Source organism: Euwallacea similis, chromosome 1 (assembly GCF_039881205.1).
Source record: "Euwallacea similis isolate ESF13 chromosome 1, ESF131.1, whole genome shotgun sequence".
Taxonomy (NCBI): Eukaryota; Metazoa; Arthropoda; class Insecta; order Coleoptera; family Curculionidae; genus Euwallacea; species Euwallacea similis.
This window is the reverse complement of record NC_089609.1, coordinates 7,969,627-7,996,509: the sequence shown is the minus strand read 5'-3', so window position 1 is coordinate 7,996,509 and position 26,883 is coordinate 7,969,627. Positions and strand designations below refer to the sequence as shown.

Genomic DNA, 26,883 nt, shown 5'->3' with positions numbered 1-26,883 from the left:
AGAATATTCTGGTAGACTATTGAGCATTAATTTTGGAACACCCTGTAGAGGGACACCCAACTGCTTTAATTAAAAGCTGCAGCTATTCTATTCCCAGACTGCAGTCAATGTCAAACACAGTAAGTGTCAATAATGTCAGTTTGCCGTCTCACTCTAACAAATACCAAAAAAGGTTAATACGTTAATGTCTTGTCAAGTTTTTTCATCACTGGTTATATCCAAACAGTTTAGGCACAGCGAAGAACCTTGGCGGAGTCTGAGGGTGTGTTTGTTTTCTCCTGTAATAAATTAAATTTAATGATATGTGATTTTTGTGATAATTGATAATCTTATCAAATTAACTATTATATTATTATCTCACAGGTAAGATAATTCCGGTTGAATCAGGCCTGTCGTAAATGGAAACCCAATAGGTGTAACAACAGTACAGCAAACCAGTCTATTTTTAAACATTTCAAAATATTGAATATTCTCATATTGCCCCAATTCCTGTTATACATCTTATCAGTAGCATTAGTCTCACCACTTCCCTTTAAAATAATTTTCTATAGCCTAGGTTTTTGTCAATCAATGAAAACAATATTTCCAATTAAGGATTATGACCAAACTTTTTCTTGAAGTAAATATATCAAATTTTCTTCTTATGTAGGACAATTTCATCTTAAAAAACCTTGTAAAATGCACATTTCTCAGTAAACAAGTATAAATCTGACCTCATCCTGATTGAAAATTGAATATGTTGTTTTAAAATAATTTGTAATGAAACATATTTCCTGAGAAGTAATATCATCATCTGGTTGTGTAGAAGTGTGGGCGGTTGTAGGTATTCCACAAGATTTACACCCAATTATGAGCAAGTTTTAAGCTCCAATTTTGTCACTTATATAACTTTCAATTTTGTTTTATCCATATCTTTATGCAATGTCCTTAATAAGCACCTCCCCAAGGTTCTTGAAATTTGTCACTTGCAGACCTTACTATATCACATTTTTTGTTGGAAATTTTCAAAATTATATTGCTAATTCACTGGGTAATCATTTCCCAAAGTATCTTCCTTTTGTTGTAGAACATTTAGTAGAATAGAAAAATATTTATTTGTGAATACTACACATTCACAAAAGATGGAGCTACGAAGATCAGTTCTTCCATAGCACCCAAAATTGTTGCACACTTATACAGATAAATAAAAAACGTGTATTAAACTAAATAATAAATGTCAGAATAATTAGTACTTAGAAGAATGAGGACACACACTCAAAGGTAGAGATTTACTTATACCCTCTTGTCGCTGTTTCCTATAGGATACATTTTTAATTTTCATTTTAAAAAATTAACACAGACATATCCAACACATTGAAAGCAGTGCTGGAATTTTGTAATTTTATGAGGAGGTGAAATAAACAAATTTCCCTCAAATTGAAGGTCTAACTGGTATAAACAGGAGTGTTGCTATTTTCAAAATATTTTAGGCATTTTTCATTCTTTAATTTTCATGTTGAACTAAAACTTCACATTTTTTCAATTTATAGTTTTTTGCAATTGATCAATGCAGTTCTGAGAGGACCACCATTACTCATAAGTTATTCAATTTATTTGCAAAAATTCCTAAAAATTGTTAATTGAAAAAATATGGATATATTTCTAAGGATAGGTAAGATTAAAAAAAAAATTATCAAAAATAAAATATTGTTATTTTTAAAATATTGAATATTTATAAAGAGCATATTTTTATGATTTGTGTGTCTATAAATAGTATTTAATATAACATTCTCTATTCTGGTTATCAACCATATCGTTGACATTTTAAATATGAGCCTTTTTACACTTTCATCATCATTATCATCTTTTATTTTCAACCAAATCAAGAAAATGTTGCGTGAGGGAACATTAAAAAGAAATAGAGCAACCCATTTACTCTAAGCACAAAATAATAAAGTATCTTGTTAAGAGGGTAGGTTTTATTTTAATAAAATGCACGCACGTGTTCTCAAACAACTTTATTCTATCCTTTTCGGGAATCAAATGACCCACCATACCAAAGATGCATCAGGGTCACCCTGAGTGCATCTGTTTATCTTTAAAAGAATTAACCCATACCATTCTACCTTCTTCCCACGCTCACAACCCTCCATCATTCTCTTCACACTTATGTTAGACCAGACTGATAGGTGAATCATTTTCTGCATTTTATGTTCGAGCCAAGATGATAAATAGACTCTCTATCTTTTACGGCAAATGATTTATTCTAATTTAATACAGGGTTTAACAATAAAGGGTATATACAGGGTATGTACTTTTTTATGGGAGCTAGTTATAATAATCTGCAAGAATGATAAAGATACATTGTAGCCAAGAAAACTAGAATAATTGAAAAAATTGAATAATTTGTCTAAGGAATCTAAAAGTCTAAGAAGTCTAAGAAATAAAATGTGTAGTAGCAGTCATCTCGGAGGAATTTTTTGAACTTTTCAACATTTTCTATTTGTTTGAATTTTGGAGTCACGCGTTGATCTGCTCTAATTGTCCTGCAGTAAGATTTAGACCTAAAAAATTTAGAGTTGTGGACGAGGATACCTAAACTGTCCTTGTTCCTGGTCTGCACCCACATCGTTTGCGAGTGACCATCTGCATTGCTTCTGGACAGGTACGGATTCCTCGTCACAAACACTAAGCGCTATCAAGATCCCCAGACGGCTGAAATATGCCTTGCAGGATATACCAGAGAATAGCTGGAGCGTATATCTTACTATACGTTTCTGTTTGCGACACATTAAAAGAGAGAAACCTTTAGTTTTCTGATTAAGGAACATAAATTGTTCAGTTTGAGCTCTGCCGGCTACTATTTACCAACTGGGCTCTGAATCGAATCCTGCAGGGTCCCGGTGGTTCCAAAAAAGACTGTACGCTACCTCCAATTACATGTATTGACTTGGACCTCTCCTCATAGTACAACTGCAAGAGTGTTCCACATAGCCCCTTCAGACCGCATTGCTTAAGTCAAAATAGAGTCAAGCAATAGACTCATTGCTATCTAGTTTATTCGTTATTTGTGTTATAGTGCCAAATATTGTCAGCTTTGTGGGTTCCCCAGGTCATGATCCATACTGCCAATCTTCAAGATGTGATTATTAGTTAAGAATTCCATTATTCTTGTGTATATTGTTTGTGCTTAAATCATTAATGTTCCATAATGGCTTTATTTTTGGAATTGCGGTTATTTTGTCTTCATTTATATATATTCAGGTTAGTTCAAGTTGTAACACTTGTATGAACCGTGCGTGAATAAATTCTTTATACACACAGAATACCGTCCTTTTTTCATTATTTATTCATCATTCAGACGTTTCGCAAACTTTTAATGTGGATAATGGAATGCAGAGTTGAAAGTGGTACAGGAAAATATCTTCATATGTACTGTATTTGCCCCTTCGGGAAACTTAAACGTAATTATTTGATATACTAGGCCGAAATATTAATAATCTATGCTTCACATTTAATCAGATCGTCTTGGGAAATTCCCAAGAATTTTTGGGGAAAGATCCTTACCCCGGGTTCTAGGGAGATAGTTCTCCCGATGGGGGGAAGCCCTAGGGTCGTAATTTGAAAAAATACTTAAGAAGAAAGAGTTGTTCGAATTGTTATTGAGCAGATTAATATTGAAGTTGCCAGTGACTGTAAGAGTTTTATCGATCGAATACACAGGGTGCAACATACCATCATGGAAATATTTCAGGGGGCGATAGTACCCTGAAAAATGATATAGGAAAGCTAATAGATCTATGTTTAAAAACGCAGTATTTTCCATATACAAAATGACAATTTCCTATATTTTCTTATATTTTGCATTTTTCTTATGTATGCCTAAAGATACATTTTTTTAATGTTATATACCTACTTTCTTTAAGACCTTTTACAACAAAATGTCAAAATCGTTGGTAACCATATACAGTGTATTTTGGTTTTTTGAGTCATGTACTATTTTATGTTTTGTATCTTTTTTTATTGTATGCTTTATATCATTTTTTCGAACACGTAGTATGAATTCTGATATCAAATTAAAATTCCTTCTTCAATTTTTTAGCTTTTTGGTTCCTTGCAGAATTTTCGCATCTTTCACAGTTTTTGTAGAAATTGCAAAAATATCTAACGATGCAAATTAAGAATTTAAGGAAGTAAGAAAAAAGTAATCATCCGGTTTAGTTATCCGCTACCTGAAGCAATTCGTAATATTTCATCAAATTTCTTAAAATAGAAATAAAATAAAACTAAATTCAAGGCATACGTGAGAAAAAAGCAAAATATGATAAAAAAAATGTCAAACTTTGCCATCCTGTGTATCGAAAATGGTGTGTTTTTGACCATATTAGCATTTTTTATTATTTTGCAGAGTCGCCCTGAAATATCTTCATGATGATATATTACATCCTGTATAATTCATCTAATAGTTATTTTAAAACAAAAAAAATCATTGATATTGCCTAAGGGCGCTCTGTATAGTGTCGTAATTAAGTACTTTCCATTATGCATTGCAAATTCAGAGATCCGCGACTCTCACAGACTCTATTTTGGTCTAAAAGCGTTCACGTTACGCTTCATGAAAATTACTGTACCTGGACCCCCATGTCCAATTCTTAGCTACCTAGATTGAAATTATTTAAAGTAAAGGTTTTTTATGTCCTCTTCTTGAAACCAGTGCTCTGGAACCTAACCGACTTGCGAGGGTACCGCAGATAGTGCTAAAGCTTCCGGTATTCAATTGAGAAATGGTGAACTGGTTCCGGCTTTGGTTATTGGCTTGTTTGTAAACGAAATGTTTCTTCTTGATATCGCACGAGGTCGATGACCTATAATAATCGTTTACCTTGAGGTTTATCGATCTTCCCTTTATGGCATTGAATGAAATCGTCGTCTGTGAACACGATTTCTGGGAATGTCATATTGACACACCTTTGTAACGTCTGAAAGCTGTGCCGAGTCTTACCATTTCTCATTAGGTACATAGGGTGTCCGAAAATTGCGTGCATATGCAGCATATTAAACGTAAATAAAATCGTATTAAACATAAAAAAAGGGAGTAACAGTAGCGTTTTCTTTCTTATGTAAATAACTATTGAATTTTTCTCCTCCGTGATTGTTTTAACTTCATCAGGCTGTTGTTCTTTATTAAAAAAGTTATATTTCATTCCAGTGGAATAATGGAAAACACCTTTGAACATAGTATTACCACCCTCTGCCTAATACTTGTGACATCAACTGTAGTGTTAGGCCAAATACCCCAAAGATTTACAGCGCAAAACCCCTGCACCTCCAAAGGAATGTGCCAGGAATGCATCCAAACTCCTTCCTGTGCTTGGTGTTTCGACCCTGTAAATATTCTAGATCATCACAATGCTCTATGCTCAGTAACTTTGTACATAGGAATTCAGTGGCAGCGCTAGATGTTTTCAACCTTCATTCCCTCTCTCATCCAAAGAAGAGCAGTGCAAAGAAGAATACACCTTGAATCCTGACAACATAATCAGCATATTATCCAACTTGGAACTATCGAAGGCGAAGCAAACGTCGTCTCAAGGCCAGTACTATTGGGGAATTGGGGTCGAGGGTAACTGGAGTGCTACGGAAAACTGGCAAGCCAAGGGATCGCGGATGTATCCCCCAACATCGGGAATGTCGGGAGGTCATCAGATTGTGCAGGTCGCGCCCCAAAGGATCAGTTTGAAGTTACGAGCAAGTAAGGTTTGAGAGCATGGGTAGTTTAAAGCATTTGGGGTACGGTAATTTTTTGAAGAGTGGATTTTCCTCCTTCATTCGCGGTAGGAAAATGCCACTTTACCTCCTGACAGAGCAGTATAGTATACAGTGTATTCAAAATTGGTCGAATATGTATGGGTATTTCGGCTACCGTAAGAGATGCAGATAAAGTTTTAGAGAATTTTAAGAATTTAGAAATTCGTTTTATCACAATTTAGATTTAGAAATTCATATCTGGTTCAAAAATTGCTTTACGTATTACAGTTTTTCGGAAAAAAGAATTTTGTAAAGTTCGAAAGTGATTTTGAATGTACCTTGTCATCAAGCCGATGACGTGTCAAGCCCATCAATTGTTTTAGAATTCTGTGTGTTATCATTATAAATTTTTACGGACGCCATCTTGAATTTTTGAATTTTCGAAAAACGCCTAAAAAACCTTTCCAGTACCATGCTCGTTAATTGTGATTATTACCTGGATTCTAAAACGCAAAACGAAGCTTCGGGCAATGACAGCTTCGTGTGGGAAAACGCAACATTTCGCATTATTACATAAATAACTATTTCAGAATTTTTTAGAGAAAATAAAAATGTCTTTTTAGGACAATCGTACAGTGTGTACATGAGCTACACTCAAGCAGAAGACTACCCCGTTGATCTGTATTACCTTATGGACTTGAGCAGGTCCATGTTTGATGATAAGGAAAAGCTGTCTTCTTTAGGAGACCAGTTGGCCCACACTATGCAACAGGTCACGTCCAACTTCAAACTAGGTTTTGGCAGCTTTGTTGACAAGGTTGTCATGCCTTACGTTAGTACATTGCCGGAAAAGTAAGTCGATTTTTATTCATATTAATATCTTGTTGTTTTGGCTATTGGCCCAAACTAGCAAGATAGTAATCATTCAAAATCTGGCAATTATTTCGAAAATTGATATATATTTAAACAGTTTAATGTTTTATTTCCTGTTGTGTACGCAGCGTTTGCCATTGTGTTGTCCTTTTCTTCATAATTTTTGTCTATAGGTTGATAAGACCCTGTGACGTGTGCGTGGCACCCTACGGATTTCACCATCATATGAGTTTGAACACTAACACATATATGTTTTCAGTAAGTCCCTTTTTTATAAGGTTCACGGATACCTTATTCAGCTCTTTAGTATGTTTCTCATTTATCTCACGCTAGTTTCTTTGATATGCATGTGCGTGTTATCGGTGTATCTAGTATCTATTTGTTTTAACTATAAATTGTACACGTGGTAACTATTTTGCTCGATGAACCTGGAGTATTTTGGTCCCAAAAGGGACTTTTGGGAATGAAGCAGTAATGGGTGGTTCACAATTATAAAAATTAATTTGGTTTTTGTGCCATTCTAGAATAGGATCTAGATGCATACAGATTACCATAATATTGCTTTTATAGCATTATTGAAGAACCACCAAACACTGAGTACGGCATATGTTAAAAGAACCCCTTAAATGTCTCTTAAATCATAGCAAATACAGGCTGTAACATATCATTATGGAGATATTGTCATCGAGATACTTCAGGGGGCTACAAAATAATAAAAAAATGCTAATATATTCATGTTCAAAAACGCAACATCTTCAACATATAGAGTGGCAAAGATTTACACTTTTCCTCATATTTTGCATTTTTCTCTTGTATGCTTTCAGTTAAATTTCAAAATTACGATGTCAAATTAAATAAAAAATTGAAACAAAATCATTAAAATAGCTGATATTCCATGGGTCTTAGATTTCTGACTGGATTATGTGGTTTGGACTTTCTTAATTTATATCGCTAGATATTTCTGCAAATTCTATGAAAACGGTGAAAGATACGAAAATATTGCAAGAAACTGAAAAGCTAATGAATTGAAGAAGAAATTTGAAGTTGGCATCCGAATTCATATAGGGTGTTCAAAAAAAAACAAAGCTTAAAAGAACACATGACCCGCAATAACATAACGCTCTGTATATGACTATCGATGATGTTGACATTTTGTTGTAGAGTGTCGTAGAGAAAATAAGTGTCCGAAATTAAAAAAATTTAACTTAAAAGGATGCGTGAAAAAAACGCAAAATATAAGAAAAGATGTGAAACTTTGTTATCCTGTATATCGAAAATGGTGCGTTTTTGACCATAGGTCTTATATAATTTTTTAAAATATTTTGCATAGTACTATCGTTCCTTGAAATATCTCCCTGATTATGTTACACTCTATACGAAAATTATTCTATTTTTCAATTTTAAAATAATCTGAAATAAATCCAAAGTGCACGTTTTGATATATTTTAAATAGTTTCGACTAGATCAGCTGGAGCAAATGCCTGATATTAACATACAAAGTCTATTCAAGCTCGTAAAGCAAATCAGAGATTTATGGTGATTTGAAAAGTGATGAGCTTTGCATTTCACCTAAATAGGAACTTTTATATCTAAGCCAAGCTAAATAACCATGTATTAGAGCAGTGGATCATGGCATGGCAACCAACAAGCAAAATGATATTATGAGAACTCTGGATGTAAAGAAGCACTAAGATACAGTAAATATCATGAAAATAACAATTTTTTTATACAACTTGCAAAGAGACATAAACAGTGAAATTCTGATCTGTTCATCAAGTGGTAAAAAAATGTGGACAAAAACGTAAAATAGAAAGCTCCAACCTAAATTAGAAACTAACGACGTGCCTTTTTTACAACATGCATTCAAAGGTATTTGTAGAAACCTCTTGCACTATCTAATTCAGTTTTCACGGACATAAAGAATATAATATGTCTGGACCGTAGATTATTTTTATTCAGAATTAAATGTCGAATCGATCTCTGAAATAACAAATCCACCAATTCATAAAAAATTTATTAGACCTTTCACCTGAAGTCAACAGGGTCACCGGCGGTTTTCCTCTTAGTGATTTACGAAATATTTAACTGGTTCCTTTAAAATCGGCCAAACTGTATAATGATTAAAGAGATTTAAAATTTCGTTTCTTCGTTTTTGGGTCGCAAGTATATTTTATTTTGAGCATGAATGCATGTGGGCATTGGGGAACCACTCGGACTACTGCTGGCTAAGAGGAAGAAGGATGAATTTACTAAGTATAAGATAGTTTAATAACTCAATGCAAATAATGTTATTCGCTGCCTAGAGAATGAAATAAATCGATATTTAACTAAATTCAAAATCCGCACTTGAAAAGTTCGGGTCCATTTTAGGTTGGACCCCTTATTCATAGAGAGGAGGAGGACTATGTACAAACATCTTCCATTTATTTCAATTTGGAAGGACCGTTCGTCACATTGCCCCTTATTTAGCTTCTTAAAGTTCTTTTCGAGATCAATTTTTTGTGCACACTGTGTATTCTGCGGAAAATAAAGTTGACCAATTCCCGCTGCTCTGAAACTATAGATTGTGTTAACCAGTTGTTTGCATCTTGATGTTAGTCTTGTTTATGGTTTGTAGTTTAGAGCATCCTTGCGGTGAATGCGCGGCCCCCTACGGCTATAAGAACATGATGACTTTGTCTCAAAACACTCGTCAATTTTCCGTAAGTGAATGAGTTGGCCTGAACTGACAAAATAATATCTACTAAAACAAAACTTTTTCTGTGACTTATTTTGACTAAATAAATAATATCTGCTGATAACGATTTTCGTCTTTGATTGAGTTTTTTTTTGTATGAAGAAGAATTTTTATAATTCGTCCTACAAAAATTTTGAAATAAACGATTACTTTTGCACTTTTTGTGTATAGGGTGTTCCAAATTAACAAGTAATTAGTACAGAGTAGTACTGGGAGGCATAGAGAGTCGGTGAAATGGAGGCAAAATTTTGGTTTGCATTGTTGGTTATTATCCAAATTTAAAATTTTACAAATTCCAACTGCTGGAACATCAAAACGCATAATGAAAATTTAAAACTTATATTTGAAGTTAAATAACTCCTAAAATAAGAAACCTATTTGCTCTTTTATACCTAGATAGGTTCATCTGAATTATCGTACACGATTATTTGAACTTCCTTACGGTACGCAAGAAATCTGCTACAGAGTTGGCAAAAAGACCCTTTTTGAGCAAGTATTTGCTTTTAACCTGTAAATTAATTGAGAAAATATAGGTAAACTTGAAAATTGACAAATTTACCTTTTGCCTGATGTTTTTGAAACGAATGGGAATTTGTATAATATTAAAATGGATATTAATCACCATTGAATAACGCAGCTTTAGCTGCATTTAACTGACGCTCTAACTCTTACGATTAGCAAGATCCCCATGGTGGGAGTTGAATTTTGGATATCCTGTATATATGTTCTGCTGTTCGCCTAATTTTTTACCTCAAATGTTTAGCTCTCTTTGGGGGAATACTAACCTTGCATGTAGGCGGATTTTATTTAGATGTACATTTTATTAATGCTGGCCTGGAACTTTAAAACTAAAATTTATTATATTTTTTGTATAGAATTTCTATTGCCTTTACCATATGATTTATTGATTTAACACTTAATATTTTATCGTGTATGCCATTTTAATGGCAAGAGATTACTAGAGTTGCCATAGAATCACATCATAATCCATTTCCCATTACATATGTTTTGACCTAAAAGAATTGCTGAGTAACAAATGATTTCAAATTTAAGCTCCAGATATAACGTGTATCTGGTCACAATGTAAAGTCATGATGGGTAATATAATTTACTAGTAACTACTCACTATCAACAATATCTATCAACTGTATCTACTTCATAAATTCAAATTTGTTACTTTCTGTTTTGTACAGTTTTTAAGCTTTTACATAATTTCGTAATTAACAAAAATTAACCCTTTAAATATACTTACCGAGAATTCCCTTAAGTTCGAATTAATAAGATAATGTCCTTATTAGCACATGGTGAAACAAGCCAATGTGTCCGGAAACTTGGACGCACCTGAGGGAGGTTTCGATGCAATTATGCAAGCAGTGGTGTGTCGGAATGAGATTGGCTGGAGGGAACGGGCCAGAAGATTGCTGGTCTTCTCGACTGATGCCAGTTTTCATTATGCTGGAGATGGGAAGGTGAAAATTTACTGTATTTTCGTACTGAGAATAACCAAGAAAAAGTGACATCATGGTCAATTTTTATTTCCCGAATTGTACCCTTCTATTTCTGATGTAATGATATAGAAACAACATATACTCTGTTAGAACCTTTTTTCATTCAAATCACACTTTCTTTAGTCTCTTTTGAGTCTAAGATTAGCTCATTGTTTATTGTGTTTGACATTATTGCTAATTCATAAATCGCATAATTTTCAGCTGGGTGGCATTGTTAAGCCTAACGACGGCAGCTGTCACCTTTCGCATGAAGGCTACTACAGCCAATCCTCCTATCAAGACTATCCTTCAATAGAGCAAATTAATCTCGCCGTCAAAAAGAATGCCATAAACGTTATATTTGCCGTTACCGGTAATACTATCAGTGTCTACGACCAACTAGCCAAACATCTCGAAGGTGCCTCCGTAGCCAAACTCGAAAAAGATAGTTCCAACATTGTCGAACTTATCAGAGAACAATACAAACAGATTTCTTCATCTCTGGAAATGAAACACAATGCTTCTAGTGCAGTTAGCATCCGGTTCTTCACCAAATGTCTTAATGCCACTGGTGCCTTAGTAAACACCAACAAGTGTGGAAATATTAAAGTGGGAGATGTTATAAATTTCAAAATAGATATTGAGGTTTTGAAGTGCCCCAAAGAGAGGAAGGACCGTTTCCAGACCATACAAATTTATCCCGTTGGTATCAATGAAAGCTTGACTATTGATTTGGAGATGTTGTGCGAGTGCGATTGTGAAAAACCTGGAGATAAGGTAAGGGAAACTTTAGTAAAACGTTTTGATTGTTAAAGTTTTAAGTTTCAAAGCATGTTTTCGGGTTGTTTAGAGATATATATCCACTGTGTGATGTCATATTGGACGACTTTTTAAAAATTGCAGGTATTATAAAAGGTCTTCCAAGAACTTGTGGCGATTCAGATTTTCATTTCTTTGTATTACAGAATTGATATTTTTATTGTGATTTTTAAAAAACCTTGATTTTGTGACTAAAACCTTGCTCCACACTATGTTAAGCACATATGCTTCTTTTCGAATAGAAATATTTTAACATAAAAAGACTTGACATAATGGAAAAATCTTATACATATGTGAATAGTTCGTTTTAATATTTTTACAAATAATAACTTTTTCTGCTTAGTACTACACAGAAAACGCGGAAGCTTGCCACTTTCAAGGTACTTACAAGTGCGGCATTTGCGTCTGCAATCCCGGAGCCTTCGGTAGACATTGCGAGTGTAGCGCCGACGAAGTGTCCAACCTTCCCAAAACCACAGGTTGCATTCCTCCGAATAGTACCACCGGAGTGGAGTGTTCGGGCAGAGGCACCTGCATTTGCGGAAGGTGTGAATGTGAATCTAGAGGGCCTACGGAGGTAAATTTGTCTCTTACTTTCTGTTTTATCTTTTCATGGAAATTCTATATATTGCCTCTTGCATGCTATGACAGACATTGGCATTTATTTTGAAGTTATATTTGGGCGGTAACAACGTTGTCCGGCTTACATTGACTTAATTTAATTATGTTTGATACTGACTCTTAACAATACAGTAACTCATAATAATAAATTATGATTCTGTTTTAATGGCTTACAATTTTATTTTTGAAGTTTCTATGCTAAAAAATAGGTAGACAAATATTAAGAAACTCAATAACTCACTTTTTAACAGTATTCAAAGTTATTTCTGTATTCTGTCAAATTTTGACACTTGCCAAATTTCATACAACATTAAAGAAACTCATTTTTTAAAGTAAAGTAAAGAGTAAAGAGTAAAAAAGTAATGTAAAGAACTTATTTCTGTATAAGTTTTAAAAAGTGGGAACAGAATCAAGAAAAAGTCTTTAACAGTGTTTGACTCGTGTCAACAAACTGTCTTACCTTATGAGAAGTAGTGTTTTCAGCACAAGTTGTATAATAGGAGGTTTTGTCAATGATTCATGAGACATTGAACCATATATTCAAATTTCTCCTAGTATAGTTTTTCCGTAATTGATCAATGTAGACTTTAATGGGGCACCCTGTACATTCAAGTGCAGGTCTGCGCATGCCGGATATGTCTGAATCATCGTTTGCTCTTGTAGGTAATGTCTTAAAGCTTGCCATTGATTCAATACGTTAATATTGCAACACTGGATCTTTTATTTTAACTTTTCTCACATTGTAGATGCTTATTATGATATTTTTTAGCGCATCTATGGTGATTACTGTGAATGTGATAACTTCAGTTGCGAGAGGCACATGGGCGAACTATGCAGTGGTGAAACCCATGGTACCTGTGATTGTGGAGTTTGTCGCTGTAAACCAGGCTGGACGGGACCGAACTGCGCTTGCGAGGAATCCACCGCAGGATGCTACCCACCGGACGTAATCGGTGGGGAGATATGCTCGGGACATGGGACTTGCGTGTGCGGCGCTTGCGTTTGCGAGGACACCCAAGAAAGTCGATATTCGGGGAAATTTTGTGAGAAATGCCCGGTGAGTTGTCCCCTACGAATTAAGAGTAATTCCTCGTCTATGTGCGGCCTTATAAAACTTGTGCCTTAACATATACACGTACAAGTATCATCAGTTCAAGTGGAAACATAAGGATTGTACATACTGTGTCATAAGGATCACATGAGGTTTAATATGCTTCTGACAAAGACCAACGAAGTAGGTTATGAACGGTTGACGTGGGCGGAGTCAGTCCAGCATTACCAGATTTCTTACCGTTTCGGAATTTTTACTAATATTAATTCTAGTGATAGTTTAATCGTTTTTTTTCCATTTATTTACATTGCTGCTTTTTGCTCTGATATTTTTAAAAATTAACGTTACAAAACAATACTAATCTAAACATCGAAATAGAGACGTCGGTCGGACTGATTCCACTAACATCAGCCACTAATCTTGTAACCCACGTCGTTGGTCTTTATCGGAGGCATATTAAACCTTATGCGGTTCTTCTCCTACTTGCACAATTTCTGTTTACAGTTGAACCGGTGATACCTGTATATGTATGTATCTGTATGTTAATATGTATACAGTTGCTGATAGCTACACTATCCTTATGACGGGTCAAGTATCAGTTCTGATTCAACTGAACCGATTTTGTTTCACGAAGACCGTAACAATTCATATATAATATTTGTTGTTCCTTAATTTCAGACTTGTCCTGACAGATGCTTAGAGTTTAGAGATTGTGTTCAGTGCCAGATGTACCAAACGGGGCCTCTTAAGGAACCCTCAGATTGCAGTGTCAATTGTACTAACGTACCGGTGCCTATTGCCGTAGATAAAGTTGAAGGTAAGTTTTATTTTACTTTCCCAAAACCGAGTTAAATGTTTCGACATAGTACTATCACTATTTGCTGCTTACCGTCAGATATCTGAAGTGACAACAGGTAACACCTGAATTTATCCAAAACTCTGATATTTTGATGTCCACTTGGGATTTTTTAATTATCGCCAATAAATAAGCCACATAAATTGAAGCAGTATCAACCCTCAAAACATTTGTTGCTGGGATTAAAAATTGAAAGCATTTTGAAGTTTATTGTGGCAAATGTTAAAAGGCTTATTCAAACCGTTGGGATGTTTGTTCATTCGCTCACCCTCTAGCTCGTCCTTTACATGTAAGGGTAACTTTTTAGAGTACTTTAACGAACAATTTATATTACGGGTCAGATCACGATGCCGTTTTACGGTGTAATCACCCGTTAATTCATACTAGCATGATACTCGTTTTGAATTATTTATTCACATTTACGCACACTTTAGCACATGACTATGTACAATTTTCTAATAGTACAACTACTTTACTGTTTAATTATATTCAGTTGACTTGGTATTAATGAAATTTATTTTCTGGATACACGATATTAGTTACCATATGCAATAAACAATAATTATTGTAAGTAACATCGTTGAATTTCCTAAATTCCCTAATTTGTGAGACTCCCTCCTATATCAGATTCACAAGTAGTAGACTTAAAAACGAGCTGAATGCTACCGCAAATACTGCTGATATCACGAACATAACAGACACTGACGTCTTTTCCTCTTCTGTTTGAGCTCTGCAAAAGAGTTCCATCAATCAAGGTATTAGTACATATAGAACATTTCTTAAACTCACACTGTGGGTATCAAGGTGACGCAGAGATTGATCAAATACCCGTTCGAGAATAAAAACAGTATTGTAAATATAATGTAAGGTATATCAAAAAATAGAACAGGAAAGCGTGACCTGGGCTGTTTGTTTGAAAGTGCTAGTAGAGGCAGAAAACCCATTCGAAGAACTGCCAGCGCTAATATCGCTATCTGATTCCTGGGCTGAAATGTATGAATAAGTGTTTCAGATTGTTTGACAGCGTAGAACAGTTGGGGTTTTGAATACATACCATTTGAAATTGTGCCGCTAACAGTCGTCCTACTAAATCGCATAAGCTCGCCACCAAGAATGTTATCACAGGAACAAAGTACATTTCTGAAATAATAATTGAGACGTTACTTGCGAGAGAGTTTCACTTTTTCGTGGTGCTGCATACCAACCCAGTTGTCTTCAATTTTCCCATCACCAGTGTTTCCATCCGCTACTACCAGAGCCATAAAACCCGGATAGACTATTGCCGTAGTCCCTACTACGATAATAAGGGAACTTACACACATTTTTGCCCAGTGCGATGAAGATTTTATTTTCATCCATATCCTGGGGAAGAATTTGCGGTGCTCAAAGGTACACTCTACTGTAGCATCGTTGCCCACATTATATATGAAATATTGGGAATTTTTTTTTGAATACCAGTACACAACAATGGTAATGAATACCATGCAAGTGCCTAATTGATTTGAGTTAGAACCTATGGCCTTTGTTAATGAAAATTCCTACCTATTCCAAAAAATATAAGACCACCATCCGCTGGATGGTCTGTAAGGCTAATAGTGAGAATTTGAATTAAAGCTGATATAACCCCACACAATGCCTGTCCTGTTAATATCGCGTTGTAGTATTCTGGGGGGAATTTACGCACCATCTCAAATAAGCTTACTAGTATTACTGCGCTGCAAACTGAAGTTTATTTTATTTTTATTAGTCCCATCAACTGTATTGTACTTACCTGACAGAAAACAGGCAATGCACATGACAATAAAGAAGAAAGCCACTTGGACTGCAAAAGTTAAATATTGGACGACGAAATACCGTGTTATAGGGAATGAACTACTTACAAGTATCGGTGATTAGTCGGCAAAAAATTAAGTTTACTGAGTAAAAGACTAGGGTGCACAAGAGGGCAGCCGATATCCTCTTGTCCGGGGGCGGGAGCTTCTTGGAGTAGGCCCCTGTTAAATATACGAAAATAATCAATGAAGATTGGGATATTAGGTAGTAGGACGAAGGAAAGCTGATTTGCAGTAGGTTTCTCTGTCCAGGAGGGCCCGGGCCTGCGTTGGGATCCTCCGAGTCCTGCCGGCCCATAAACCGAAATTTGTATTGCCAGTACTGTAAACATTTAATATTAACGCTGATTTCTTTTAGATTACTTAATCTTACTCTGCTGGCTGTAATGACGAAATAGTTGGGTATAAACGTTAATATCCCTAATAAATAGAAGATACCATAAGTGATGTAGTAGGTGTCTTTGATGCTAGGAATATTCATCTTTGCTTCACTATTCTCATATAAGTAAGTTTCTTGATAACCACATTCACTTGGATGTCCTTCAAATACATTGTCCACTCAAAGACGAACATATGATATACCAAGTGGTAGCCATCTGAAATAAGCAATTCATGCAGAGAAACTGGTACCTATAGGCGTCGCCAATTTTATTGTACTTAATCGAATTTTTATTGCACAGGTACGTGTTTTTGAGTTTATTACCGTAAATTGAATGCTTTCTTATATCGTCTTTATAACTGTATTTCAAACAAAATAATCATACGAGTCGCTAGTTGTTGTAGTTCAAGGCTCTATTACTAATAAAATTAATATTAATAACTCACAAGAACCTTTATAAAAAATAAACACAGAATTCTCGTGTGTTATGATAATTGAATGTTCGAGCGGCTAAATCGAATTATATGTTCCCGATGATAATAAATGATAAGGAACAAAAGCAAACACTGGAAATATTGACTTAGTATTTCTTAATGAAGAACAATAGTTTTCAATCCAAATCGTGGTTGTGAATTCCACTATTACAAGGAAAGCTGCAGCAACGGCAGCACTAATAATTAATTATTATTATAAGATTTCATTTTAATCGGTGTTTTATGATTTTTGCTTTACTCTTACTTCCAGGCAGCAGTGGCCAAATAATCCTCACGATGTTCAAATAGTCAAAGTAATGTGGTCAAAGCAACGTACATTTTCCAACAAAATTATACTTTTTTTGAGCTGCTGCCTAATTCTAATTACTATGCCTTTATAGTTTTAATTATTGGCCGCGTACAGTAATTTGTAAATTTTTAACTTAAATACTCCTGTTAAAATAAATATATTTCGGATTTCTGTAAATCTCGAATTACTTGCCGATGACATGCCCTTTCATTACAAACAGCAGTGATGTTAAAAAACCATTATCAACTCCAATCGATCCCAAACTGGCAGGAATCATTTTCATGTCGAATTTTAGCCGAGACCTTTTAATTCCTCAATTAAAAATTTTGCATTACAGTAAACCATACTTTAACGTGTATTCGCTAGAAATAACCTTTGACAATGAGGTTGATGATAAGGCATTTTGAATGGAATTTTGAGAAGCTTTAAATTATCTGTTTGTGGATATACAACAAAATTTCAGTCCAATGTTCCTAATATCATGTATGATTATGTAAACCATATAATAGTTGTAATTCAATTTAATAATTTAATATAACTTAAATGCATTATTTTTTAAAGATTCTGTATACAGTATTTGCAATAATGAATTCCTTAAAAAACGGATGTTCATAGAATTTTATGTTTTAAGTCCTACACCTTTCAATGTTAGAGTAGTTAACACTTCTTTCCTCCCCTCCACTATAGCAATAATTGAATATTGTCTCTTATAGAATAGAATACTAATAATGCAATTGTTGCTACACGAAATTAAGTCCTTTGTTACAATAAAAAAATTACATTACGTTACTAACATGTAGTCACGAACTTTTATCATTTGAGAAGAGTAGCTTTCTTTCAATTAATGATTTCGGATTAAAATACGTTATGATGTGAAATCATGTGATTTTTGAGTCTTAACCTGAAATCATAAGTTAGAAGAAAACAACTAATGTGATGTTAGACTACTTCGGACGCTTTTATTACAATTTCGCTAGTTCATGTTACATTTTGATCATAATTTAGAAAATTCCCATACCGCTTGTACATCCTGTTGAGAGCTATTCAGAATGCAGCATTTTTTGTCATTTTTAGATTTCCCGTATATTTTTTTGGCTATTTTGATATATTTTCATTTTTTTAAACATTGATTTTATGCACTTTTAAATTGAGAAAAGTTCATCTACCATGATACTATTTCCTATCAACACTTGAAATTAACACCAGGATTGATACACTTATTATTCCGGTATTTACGTGTCATTTTAACAGAAAAGAGTACAGTTGACCCCTCTATAACACGGTAGATACGTTTCGTTTTATATGAATTCATGTTATAGATTATTTGTCACTTAGATTATACAAATACGTGAGTCGTTTACAGCCCAAAACAATTAACTTATGTGTTGTATTTAAAATAATTGTTTCATAATAATCAGGCATAAGACACCACAAGACAACAATTTTTATGGTTGTTGAATAATAAAAGTTTTAACCGTTTTTCTTCGTTTGGTTACCGTGTTATACGAATCCGTCATGTATAGGGTGTCCCAAAAAGGTGTGCAAAACTTAAGGAGGTTATACGGGACATTCCGGTGAACAATTTTTGCATAGAAACCCCTAGTCAAAAATAAACCGTTTTGGCTATAGAGTAATTTTTGTTCAAAAACATAATGTTAGCTTGTTGACACTAAAAGACTCCGATATTTAATTCACTTTTGCTAAAGATAACACAAAAAAGAATTATAATAAAGACGACCTTCTAACCTGGCTACCTAAATTTGTTATTTCAATCATTGAATCGCGCACCCGTTGGAAAATAAGTGGATGTTACTGCACAAAAACGGAGGCGGCCGTCATTCTTCCCAACAGTTCCTTTTGAGTGGCTACAGAAGTTTCATACACCAACGACTTGATGTAATCCCAGAGGAAAAAATCCATTGGGTTTAAATCGGGATTTTGCCCTGGCCATCTGATAGGTCCGCATATTTCGATCCGTCGTCCTTAAAAATGTTGGTTTAGATGATCTTGCACGGTATGGATAAAATGTGCAAGTGCACTGTCATGTTGGAACTACATTCTATTCTGTATCTCCATAAGAACGTTTTAATAAACGTTTTTAATAAAACAAGAGACAAAAAGTGTTGATTTTGTTTGTTTTTATTTTATTTACTTACGTTAAATATAGAAGTCTACGTAACAAAAATGATTTTGAAGGCAAAATGTTTAATTTTTAACTAGAGGTTTCTATGCAAAAATGGTTCACCGCAATGTCTCCTATAACCTCTAAGTTTACCACAACCTTTTTGGAACTTCCTCTATAAATCTGTGTTATATTATAGAATGATCGGCTGTATTTTTATTTTCGATACATTAGCAGCAAGAGACAAAATGAAACAAATTATCCGATATTATTTAGGTACTTTTCACTTATATTTTCTGACTCTGCGGGACGAAACACAATAACATTTTAGTTTTTTGTATCAAATTGCGAGGAAAACCATCTTGTTTAGTTCTCATTGGATCACCAGCGCATAGGGTGTTTCCTTATATTTATTCTGCTACTGATGAGCTTATTACAAATGAGAAAATTTTTTGAAATACCAAAAATTGTAAAACAACTCATAGATCACCAAAATATGTCATTGGATCAAACCAAAAAACATTGAAAGTTAGAAACAACTACAAAGTTGTAAATTTATAGTGAGACTTCGTATTCATTTTTCGGAGCGTTACCATTTGGTTCAGCGAGCGTTTGCACCTCAAATTCATACTATACTGGATACCCCAAGAAAGTAGTTGATGCTTATAATTTTTTTACTAGTCATTTTTTAGGGGTAAATTTATGGTCTAAAATCAACTTGCCACTTCCGATATAGCCGGAAATAATCTGAGTTTTCGAATTTTAAATGAGATACTGCATATTTTTCAACATTTAGATTCTGGACATTATTCTGCATGCAATTATTTGCCACTCATAAGTTGATGACGCAAGTAGTAATTTATTTTTAATTTTCATCGAAAAAGAAAAGAGCTTATGGATTTACTTTTTGTATTTGCCCTCATGGCAGGCTTCAGAAAACGTTTTTTTTTTGTCGTGGCATCAAGGAAATCCCGCAGTTTAATTTTCTTACAATGTTCTTATAATATTTAAGAAAAACGAAGTTCGTAACCCGCTGGTTTTTCACAGATATCTCGAGCACACTTGGAATTTTTCCTACCTTAAACCACAATCTAAATAAACTTTAAGTTGCGCAACTATCCTTAACTAAACCGACGGCAGATATCATTGAATAACTGAAACACCTATGCTTGAGTTCGAAAAACGGACACTCTGTATAAGTGGCTCGAGTTCAGCAAAAGCTAACTTAATTCATAATAGATCAAATGGACCTAAGAAGGATGATTTTTTCTAGATTATTATGTCATGTGAGAAAACCTAGTGATCTAAGACTAAGTGTTGTCGCGTTATCTTAACTAAAAATAATTCAAGAAAAACATCTGCTTACATGCTTTTCTTCCTGGAATTCCAAAGTAACACAAATAGTAACGAGATAAAATATGTGATTCATGAGATATATTTCTTTTAAACTTGCGTTACGTTAGTCAATCTAATAGGAACTGCAAGCATTACACCTGGCTAAATGGGTGTCGGTCTGTCATCATGTTCTTTATCAATACAATTTTATCACCAAAAGCGAAGTGAGATATTGACAATATAATACTTAGTTGATGGGAGCAACCCTGCTAAGGACATCAGAATGTTGTGTGAACTTTTCTGATTAATATACAGAGTGTCCATTTAACAGCCCCTCGGTTTATTTGTGATTTCATAAAAAAATCAATTATGGCGATATATATGAGGCTAATGAAGGCACATTTCAAAATGAACGACAAGCATACAGAATGTCTGACCTGTAATGGCACTGCAAATGTCTAAAATTTCCTTTAAAACGTCATAGCTCCGAGTCACCGCATCTGAGGGTAAAAATTTAGGAACCAACACAGGTTTAAGAGAGGAGTCTATCACGTGAAAAAAATGCGGGTGGTCCCATTTAAAAAATTACACTTTATGACGCCCCGCTTTTTTGGGACACCCTGTATGCTCGTCGTTAATTTTATGTGCCTTCATTAGCCTCATATATATCGTCTTAATTGATTTTTTTATGAAATCACAAATAAACTCATGGAAGTCCGAGGGGCTGTTAAATGGACACTCTGTATAGAATTTCTGCAGAATGAAACAAAGAAAGAGAAGTTCCTGCCTATCAGTGAAAGAGGAAGACATAATAAAAAAATATAGATTTGGAGAACTTTTCCGGTTTAATCGTTGGGTACTGTGTCACCTGAAATATTGCGTTAATAGCTACTTTACAGGGCTAGCACTATCACTAGTCCTGATTACTTCAATTGTTAAAAAATTAATAATATTGATCAAATTTATAACTTGATACATAAAAGACTGCAAAAACTCGTCGTCTTTCTGATTAGTTACCTTGTCCAGCAGTTTTTGGGGATTGTTCACTAGTGATGATTATTCACTAGTGATGTTCACGTTTCATACAAGACGAAAGCACCAATGTCCTACCGATTAAAGTCGACGAAGTTTCTGGCCACACTAGAGATTTCAGGCAGAACTGCATACTGATTAGCACGTATCAAATATCGCACACATTTACGACACTTACTTCAAGAGATTATTAGATTTGAGTAAACAAGCGAATATTTCAAATTCCATAGCTATAAAGGTAGTAGCAACTGGCAAATACTTACCTACACGCCTTATTTTTTGTGAAAACATTTGAGGAGCTACATTTTTAATTGCCTCCGATAAAAGTGATAATAATTTAGATAAAATACCTTAGCAGATGATAAGAAGCTTGATTACCTACATACATGTGTGAAATATTTGCGATTATTTTGATTTTTAAGTGGGATTGAAGTATGCGTATTGTCTGGGGATTTGGCAGATAATGGGAATTATTTTAATTTGGTCTTAAGCCACGTTATGTCAAAAGTTTAAATATACATTTTAAGCGATGAATAGCCCTTTTTGGTGACCAGTCAAAAAACATACAATTTTTGTTCAAAAATGTTGTGAGCTCGTTGACACCTAAAAACTTCGATATTCAACTCATTTTTATTAAAAGTGACGCTAAAAAATACATAATAAAGTTTCAAAATGACCACCCCCCAATCTGGTAATTTAAATTTGTTTCTTGAATCATTGAATGGCACACCCGTTGTAAGATGTGCGGATCTTGCTGCATGAAAATATAGACTGCCATCACTCTTCCCAACAGTTCCTCTTGGGTGACTACGATAGTTTCACACACCAATAACGTGATGTGATCCCAGAAGAAAAAATCCAACGGACTTAAATCGGGACTTCTCCCTGGCGACCTGATAAATCCGCCTCTTTGGATCTATCGCCTATAAAAATATTGGTTTAGATGATCTTGCACAGTACACCGTCATATTGGAACTACATTCTATTGTGTATTTTCATTGGAACGTGTACATTGTACAATAGCTCAGAAAGTCAAGAGGCAAAGAAGTGTTCGTTATGGTATATTAGAAAAAAACAGAACAATTTGATATATTATACATATACTATACGGTTTTTTATTGTGAATAGACCACCGCTGAATAGGTAACTGAAAGTAAGGATACAAAAAATGCAACTTATATTGCTCAAAATGAATGGTTTGCATTTTACAGCCCTCTAAAAAATGAAAATTTCGATTTTTTAAGTCGATTTCCTCGAAAACAAGGTTTTTGTTCCAAGCTTTTACCATTTATAGTGTGAGGTACAAGTTTTTCCAAAAATTATCGAATTTTTTAAAATTAAACAGGCAAAGTAATATTACTCTTATGAAGACACAACTTTGCCTTCACTTAACCGACTATGTATCCTCTAGTGGTTTTAGAAATCCATCCGAAGGTTTGGAGAGGGCCTCGAGGGCCCAGTATGGGGTAGTTAGTTTGAAAAGTTTACTTTTATGTGCTGTTTGACGGCAAGGCAGTACATATTCCCTGTTTACCTGATGTCTAATTAATTAATTTAAAGCAAAAACTTTACTGCTACAACATTGGAGCTGTATGTCCGACTATGAGCAATGTGTTTGTACGATATTTAATTGCATATTGGCGCGAGCTTAGAGATTCAATCATTGTTATAATTAATCACGATTTTAAGTTTACGAAATTGACTGATCACTTAAATTATTTTATGTATTTTCTTATCGATTGCAGCCATCGAAGAAAACAACGAATATCTGTGCCATTACACCGATGAGGATCACTGCCAATTTACCTATGTCTACTATTACGACATTGAACGAAAACTTCACATTAGGGCTCAAGAGGAGAGAACTTGTCCTCCAGAGGTAACATGTTTTTTTTAATAAAAAAAAACTTATAATACCCTCTTGTTATTTTCAATGTTCGCAACAAAGGCGGTTCATGTAGAAATTCCGACTTTCACTCTACGTTACTTTGTTTTAAGGCTGGAGAAACGATACTAACTGATTAGAGGAGATTAGGGGAACTTGTAATTACTCAAGCCTTTTCATTTATTTGTTCATATCAACCTAATAATACGTGAAGTGGAAAAATAGTACCTACGCGTACGTTTAATTTGAAATATGACTCGAGCCAGTAGAAATGTATTGTACAAAACAACTTTGTGGGATACAGTAAACGTTTAAATTGTCGTTTACGGCAAAATAAACTAAAACCCCACAAAACAACTTATTACAAATCACCTACAAATTTGGGCGTGTTTAGATCCTCGATTGAAGAGACGCGTTTGCAAGTAGAGGAAAAAACTATGTGAGCATTCAATTTACCGGTGAATGTTAAGAGATGACTGATAGATGCGTAAATATCCGTTGTTATCAGATCGCAGCACAAACATGAACGTCGTACAATTAGTGACATTAATTTAAAAATTAAAAACGTTAAAATTGATGCATAATCCGCTTTAGACATCGTTATCTTGGAGGTACTGTATACTATTGAGTGATATAGGTCAAATCCTATACTTAAGCATAGAGCTCATAACCAGACCTTAGGTCGGCATAAAACTTTTAAAAAAATAGCATATATCAGTTTTTCCCCAATTGAAAACCGCTTATCAATTTATTATGTTTGAATTCATCACCGGTGGTTCCTGTCGATCCACTTCTACATTTCCTGCTAGTATTAGTCTATTGTTGATAATTCAGGTACGAATAAAATAATGCCTTGTATTCGTTATTATGATCGATCTGAAATAGTTGAACGTAATGAAGATTCAAAAGTAAGCAGCTTAAGCTAGTCCCAAAGGTAAAGAACAACTTGAATTGTTTTAGATTTTCGTACTGGGTATTGTGTTTGGAGTGATCGCCGCCATAGTACTGATCGGCATGGCGATTTTATTGCTCTGGAAGCTGCTGACCACCATACACGACCGACGTGAATTTGCCAAGTTCGAGAAGGAGAGAATGATGGCAAAGTGGGACACGGTAAGTCACCGAAATTCAATAAGATATTAATCCGCGTTATTCATGCAGTCTGTTACAAAAAAAACCTTCAAGACGAAAATAATAAAATGCGGAATTTTGTTCTATATCTTTTCTATACAGTGTGTACATAAAGTATGGAGTAAATTCATTTTCTTGATCTAGAATTAAAATAAAAAATGCTTGGACACGTTGACTTTATTTTAAAATTTCACATATTTTAATTCGATACTATTAGCTATGACGTTATCATTGTCCTAGATATAACGTCAGTGTTAAATTTTTTTAATGATTTTTAACAATTTTATATGAAAGAGCGCACTTTTTTTAAACTTTTGGTTCCGTTCTTTAGGCATACATTGTAAGTGCTATAAGCTTGAGGCAGATTGTTCATATTTTCTTTTACGTATTTGGGGGATAATAACCACCTGCGTAATTTTCAGGGCGAAAATCCTATTTACAAGCAAGCCACGTCGACCTTCAAAAATCCAACCTATGCTGGCAAAGGGTAGACTAAAACGTGCTGTGTGTTTATTGAAATCAGCAAAATGCCAATATTTTTCAGTAAAAACTGCCATATTAAATTTTAGACATTAAATCACCGACGTTCGTCAAGATACCCTAAAATTTAATTTATCTTGATTTCTACAGATGCTGACAACTAAATCAATAACATTTTTTGTGAATCTCTTAACGTGTAATCTCAAAATAACGTCCGAAATATTTAATTTGTGTTTTCGCTAAATCATTATTATTTTTTAAATAATTTACTAATGTGTATCTTAAACGTTCATTTCCCTCAATGGGAAAGGAGCTTGTAGTTCATGTGCCTAATAAGTGGTGTCTTAGAGAGAAGACTTTTGTAATTTTATTAGTTAAATGTATTAGTCATATAAAACTTTGTGGAAATCTAATCTTAATGTAAGTACAGGATCTTCTAAAAAGTCATACAGTAAATAACGAGGCCTAACTGGGAAGTCAAAGTTATGATGGTACATACTTCCTATAAGAAACTTGCCTACCTCACTTCCTTGTAGATATACAGGATTCCTAAAATTACACAAATTAATACCACTTTTCTGATTCTTATGAATATCTCTGATAGGTTGCGAAAATCTTGCCGTTTAAGCAATTCATGCAAATTTTCATTTTTAACTACTAACATTATTTTGATCTCCCCGTTCCGTCCTGTTATTTACAACATGTTTTAGGACACCCAGTATGCAGAATGTGTGCCTTTAATTTGTATACTAAGCGAGAATTAGTGCAGAAATGCAGATATTTTCGATTTACTTATATTACGATAATAGCATTACCATTATTTTCCTTAAATATTTTCAAGTAAAAAAAAATCCTGGGAATGTACATATTAGGGATATTAGTACTTTCATCGAGTTTGTCACAGGCAAAAATAATTTTATTGTATTATTTGAAATCTAATCAGAGCTGAACCAAAAAATGCGCTTGGATACAATTTATTAGGAACTTTATTCAAAAATTAAATATTAAATACTCTAAGTTGTTGTATTAAGTACTTATTTTCAGTTTCATTAGCACTAAAAACGGAGCACCGTAAACTTTAACAAAATACGATCTAACACAATTTTTTTATTCTTTCCCCGATACTCAAATTCCTTTTTACAGAAGAGAAAAAATATATATAAAAAAGTTGTGTAGGATCATCAGTGTAATACTTGAAACATTATACAGTGCAATTCAAATATATATATTATATTTATTAATAAGTAGATATTTTTAGATTGTGGAAGAGAATCTCATTTTAATCGCGTTAAATCTTTGGTTAATAGACTCATGTTGTGTTTACAGTCATACATGCCGTTTTAGAAATATGTTTGACACTAACGGTAGGGTTATTTGAATTAAATAATCTAACTAATGAGTTGCATTTTTTCTTTACCTGATTTTTAAGTTTTTTTAGACGTATGTCTAACATAATTTCCTCTGTTTTAATCACTAGCACCTGACACTTTTTTAGTTTTCTTCTTTGCTAAACCCGTACAACGAGCCTTGCTCAGGAGTTGCGTTTTCTTTTTTGTAGAGCTTAAAAGTTAGAAAGGTTTCATAAAGCAATACTTGATGCTTGAATCAAAGTGCTCCTGGTTCTTTTGCGTCTTCAAAAAAGAAAGAATTCGTGCCCCAATGGCTTTATGAAACGTTTTAATACTTTTTTTGCAAATCCATAAAAATAAAACTTCCAACGGTCCCTGTCGTGA

General features: G+C 34.1%; 2 protein-coding genes across 5 annotated transcripts; one reads left to right on the top strand and one right to left on the bottom strand.

The window, feature by feature from the left end:
• Positions 1-204: 204 nt before the first annotated feature.
• On the top strand, positions 205-26,547 carry mys (myospheroid). 2 transcript variants are annotated; one of them, XM_066388791.1, is made up of 13 exons: positions 205-363; positions 5,189-5,366; positions 5,419-5,731; positions 6,351-6,579; positions 9,218-9,302; positions 10,636-10,806; positions 11,047-11,601; positions 11,987-12,220; positions 13,034-13,321; positions 13,994-14,132; positions 23,400-23,533; positions 24,500-24,652; positions 25,093-26,547. In XM_066388791.1, exons 2-13 carry the CDS (start codon positions 5,196-5,198, stop codon positions 25,159-25,161), a joined length of 2,541 nt encoding a protein of 846 aa, XP_066244888.1. In that variant the 5' UTR covers positions 205-363; positions 5,189-5,195; the 3' UTR covers positions 25,162-26,547. The 2 variants fall into 2 exon arrangements, with proteins under 2 accessions (XP_066244888.1, XP_066244879.1); XM_066388782.1 differs by lacking the exon at positions 9,218-9,302 and adding an exon at positions 6,774-6,858.
• LOC136408253 (equilibrative nucleoside transporter 1-like) lies at positions 14,624-21,883 on the bottom strand. Of its 3 annotated transcripts, none has more exons than XM_066389137.1 (9): positions 21,640-21,883; positions 16,377-16,599; positions 16,052-16,325; positions 15,943-15,993; positions 15,714-15,893; positions 15,373-15,663; positions 15,226-15,311; positions 14,961-15,157; positions 14,624-14,901 (listed from the first exon to the last, which is right to left on the bottom strand). In XM_066389137.1, the coding sequence occupies exons 2-9, from the start codon at positions 16,482-16,484 to the stop codon at positions 14,790-14,792; spliced, it is 1,299 nt and encodes a 432-aa protein (XP_066245234.1). In that variant the 5' UTR covers positions 16,485-16,599; positions 21,640-21,883; the 3' UTR covers positions 14,624-14,789. The 3 variants fall into 3 exon arrangements, with proteins under 3 accessions (XP_066245234.1, XP_066245243.1, XP_066245227.1); XM_066389146.1 differs by lacking the exon at positions 21,640-21,883 and adding an exon at positions 20,654-20,775; XM_066389130.1 differs by lacking the exon at positions 21,640-21,883 and having other exon boundaries at positions 16,377-16,731.
• Positions 26,548-26,883: the final 336 nt, after the last annotated feature.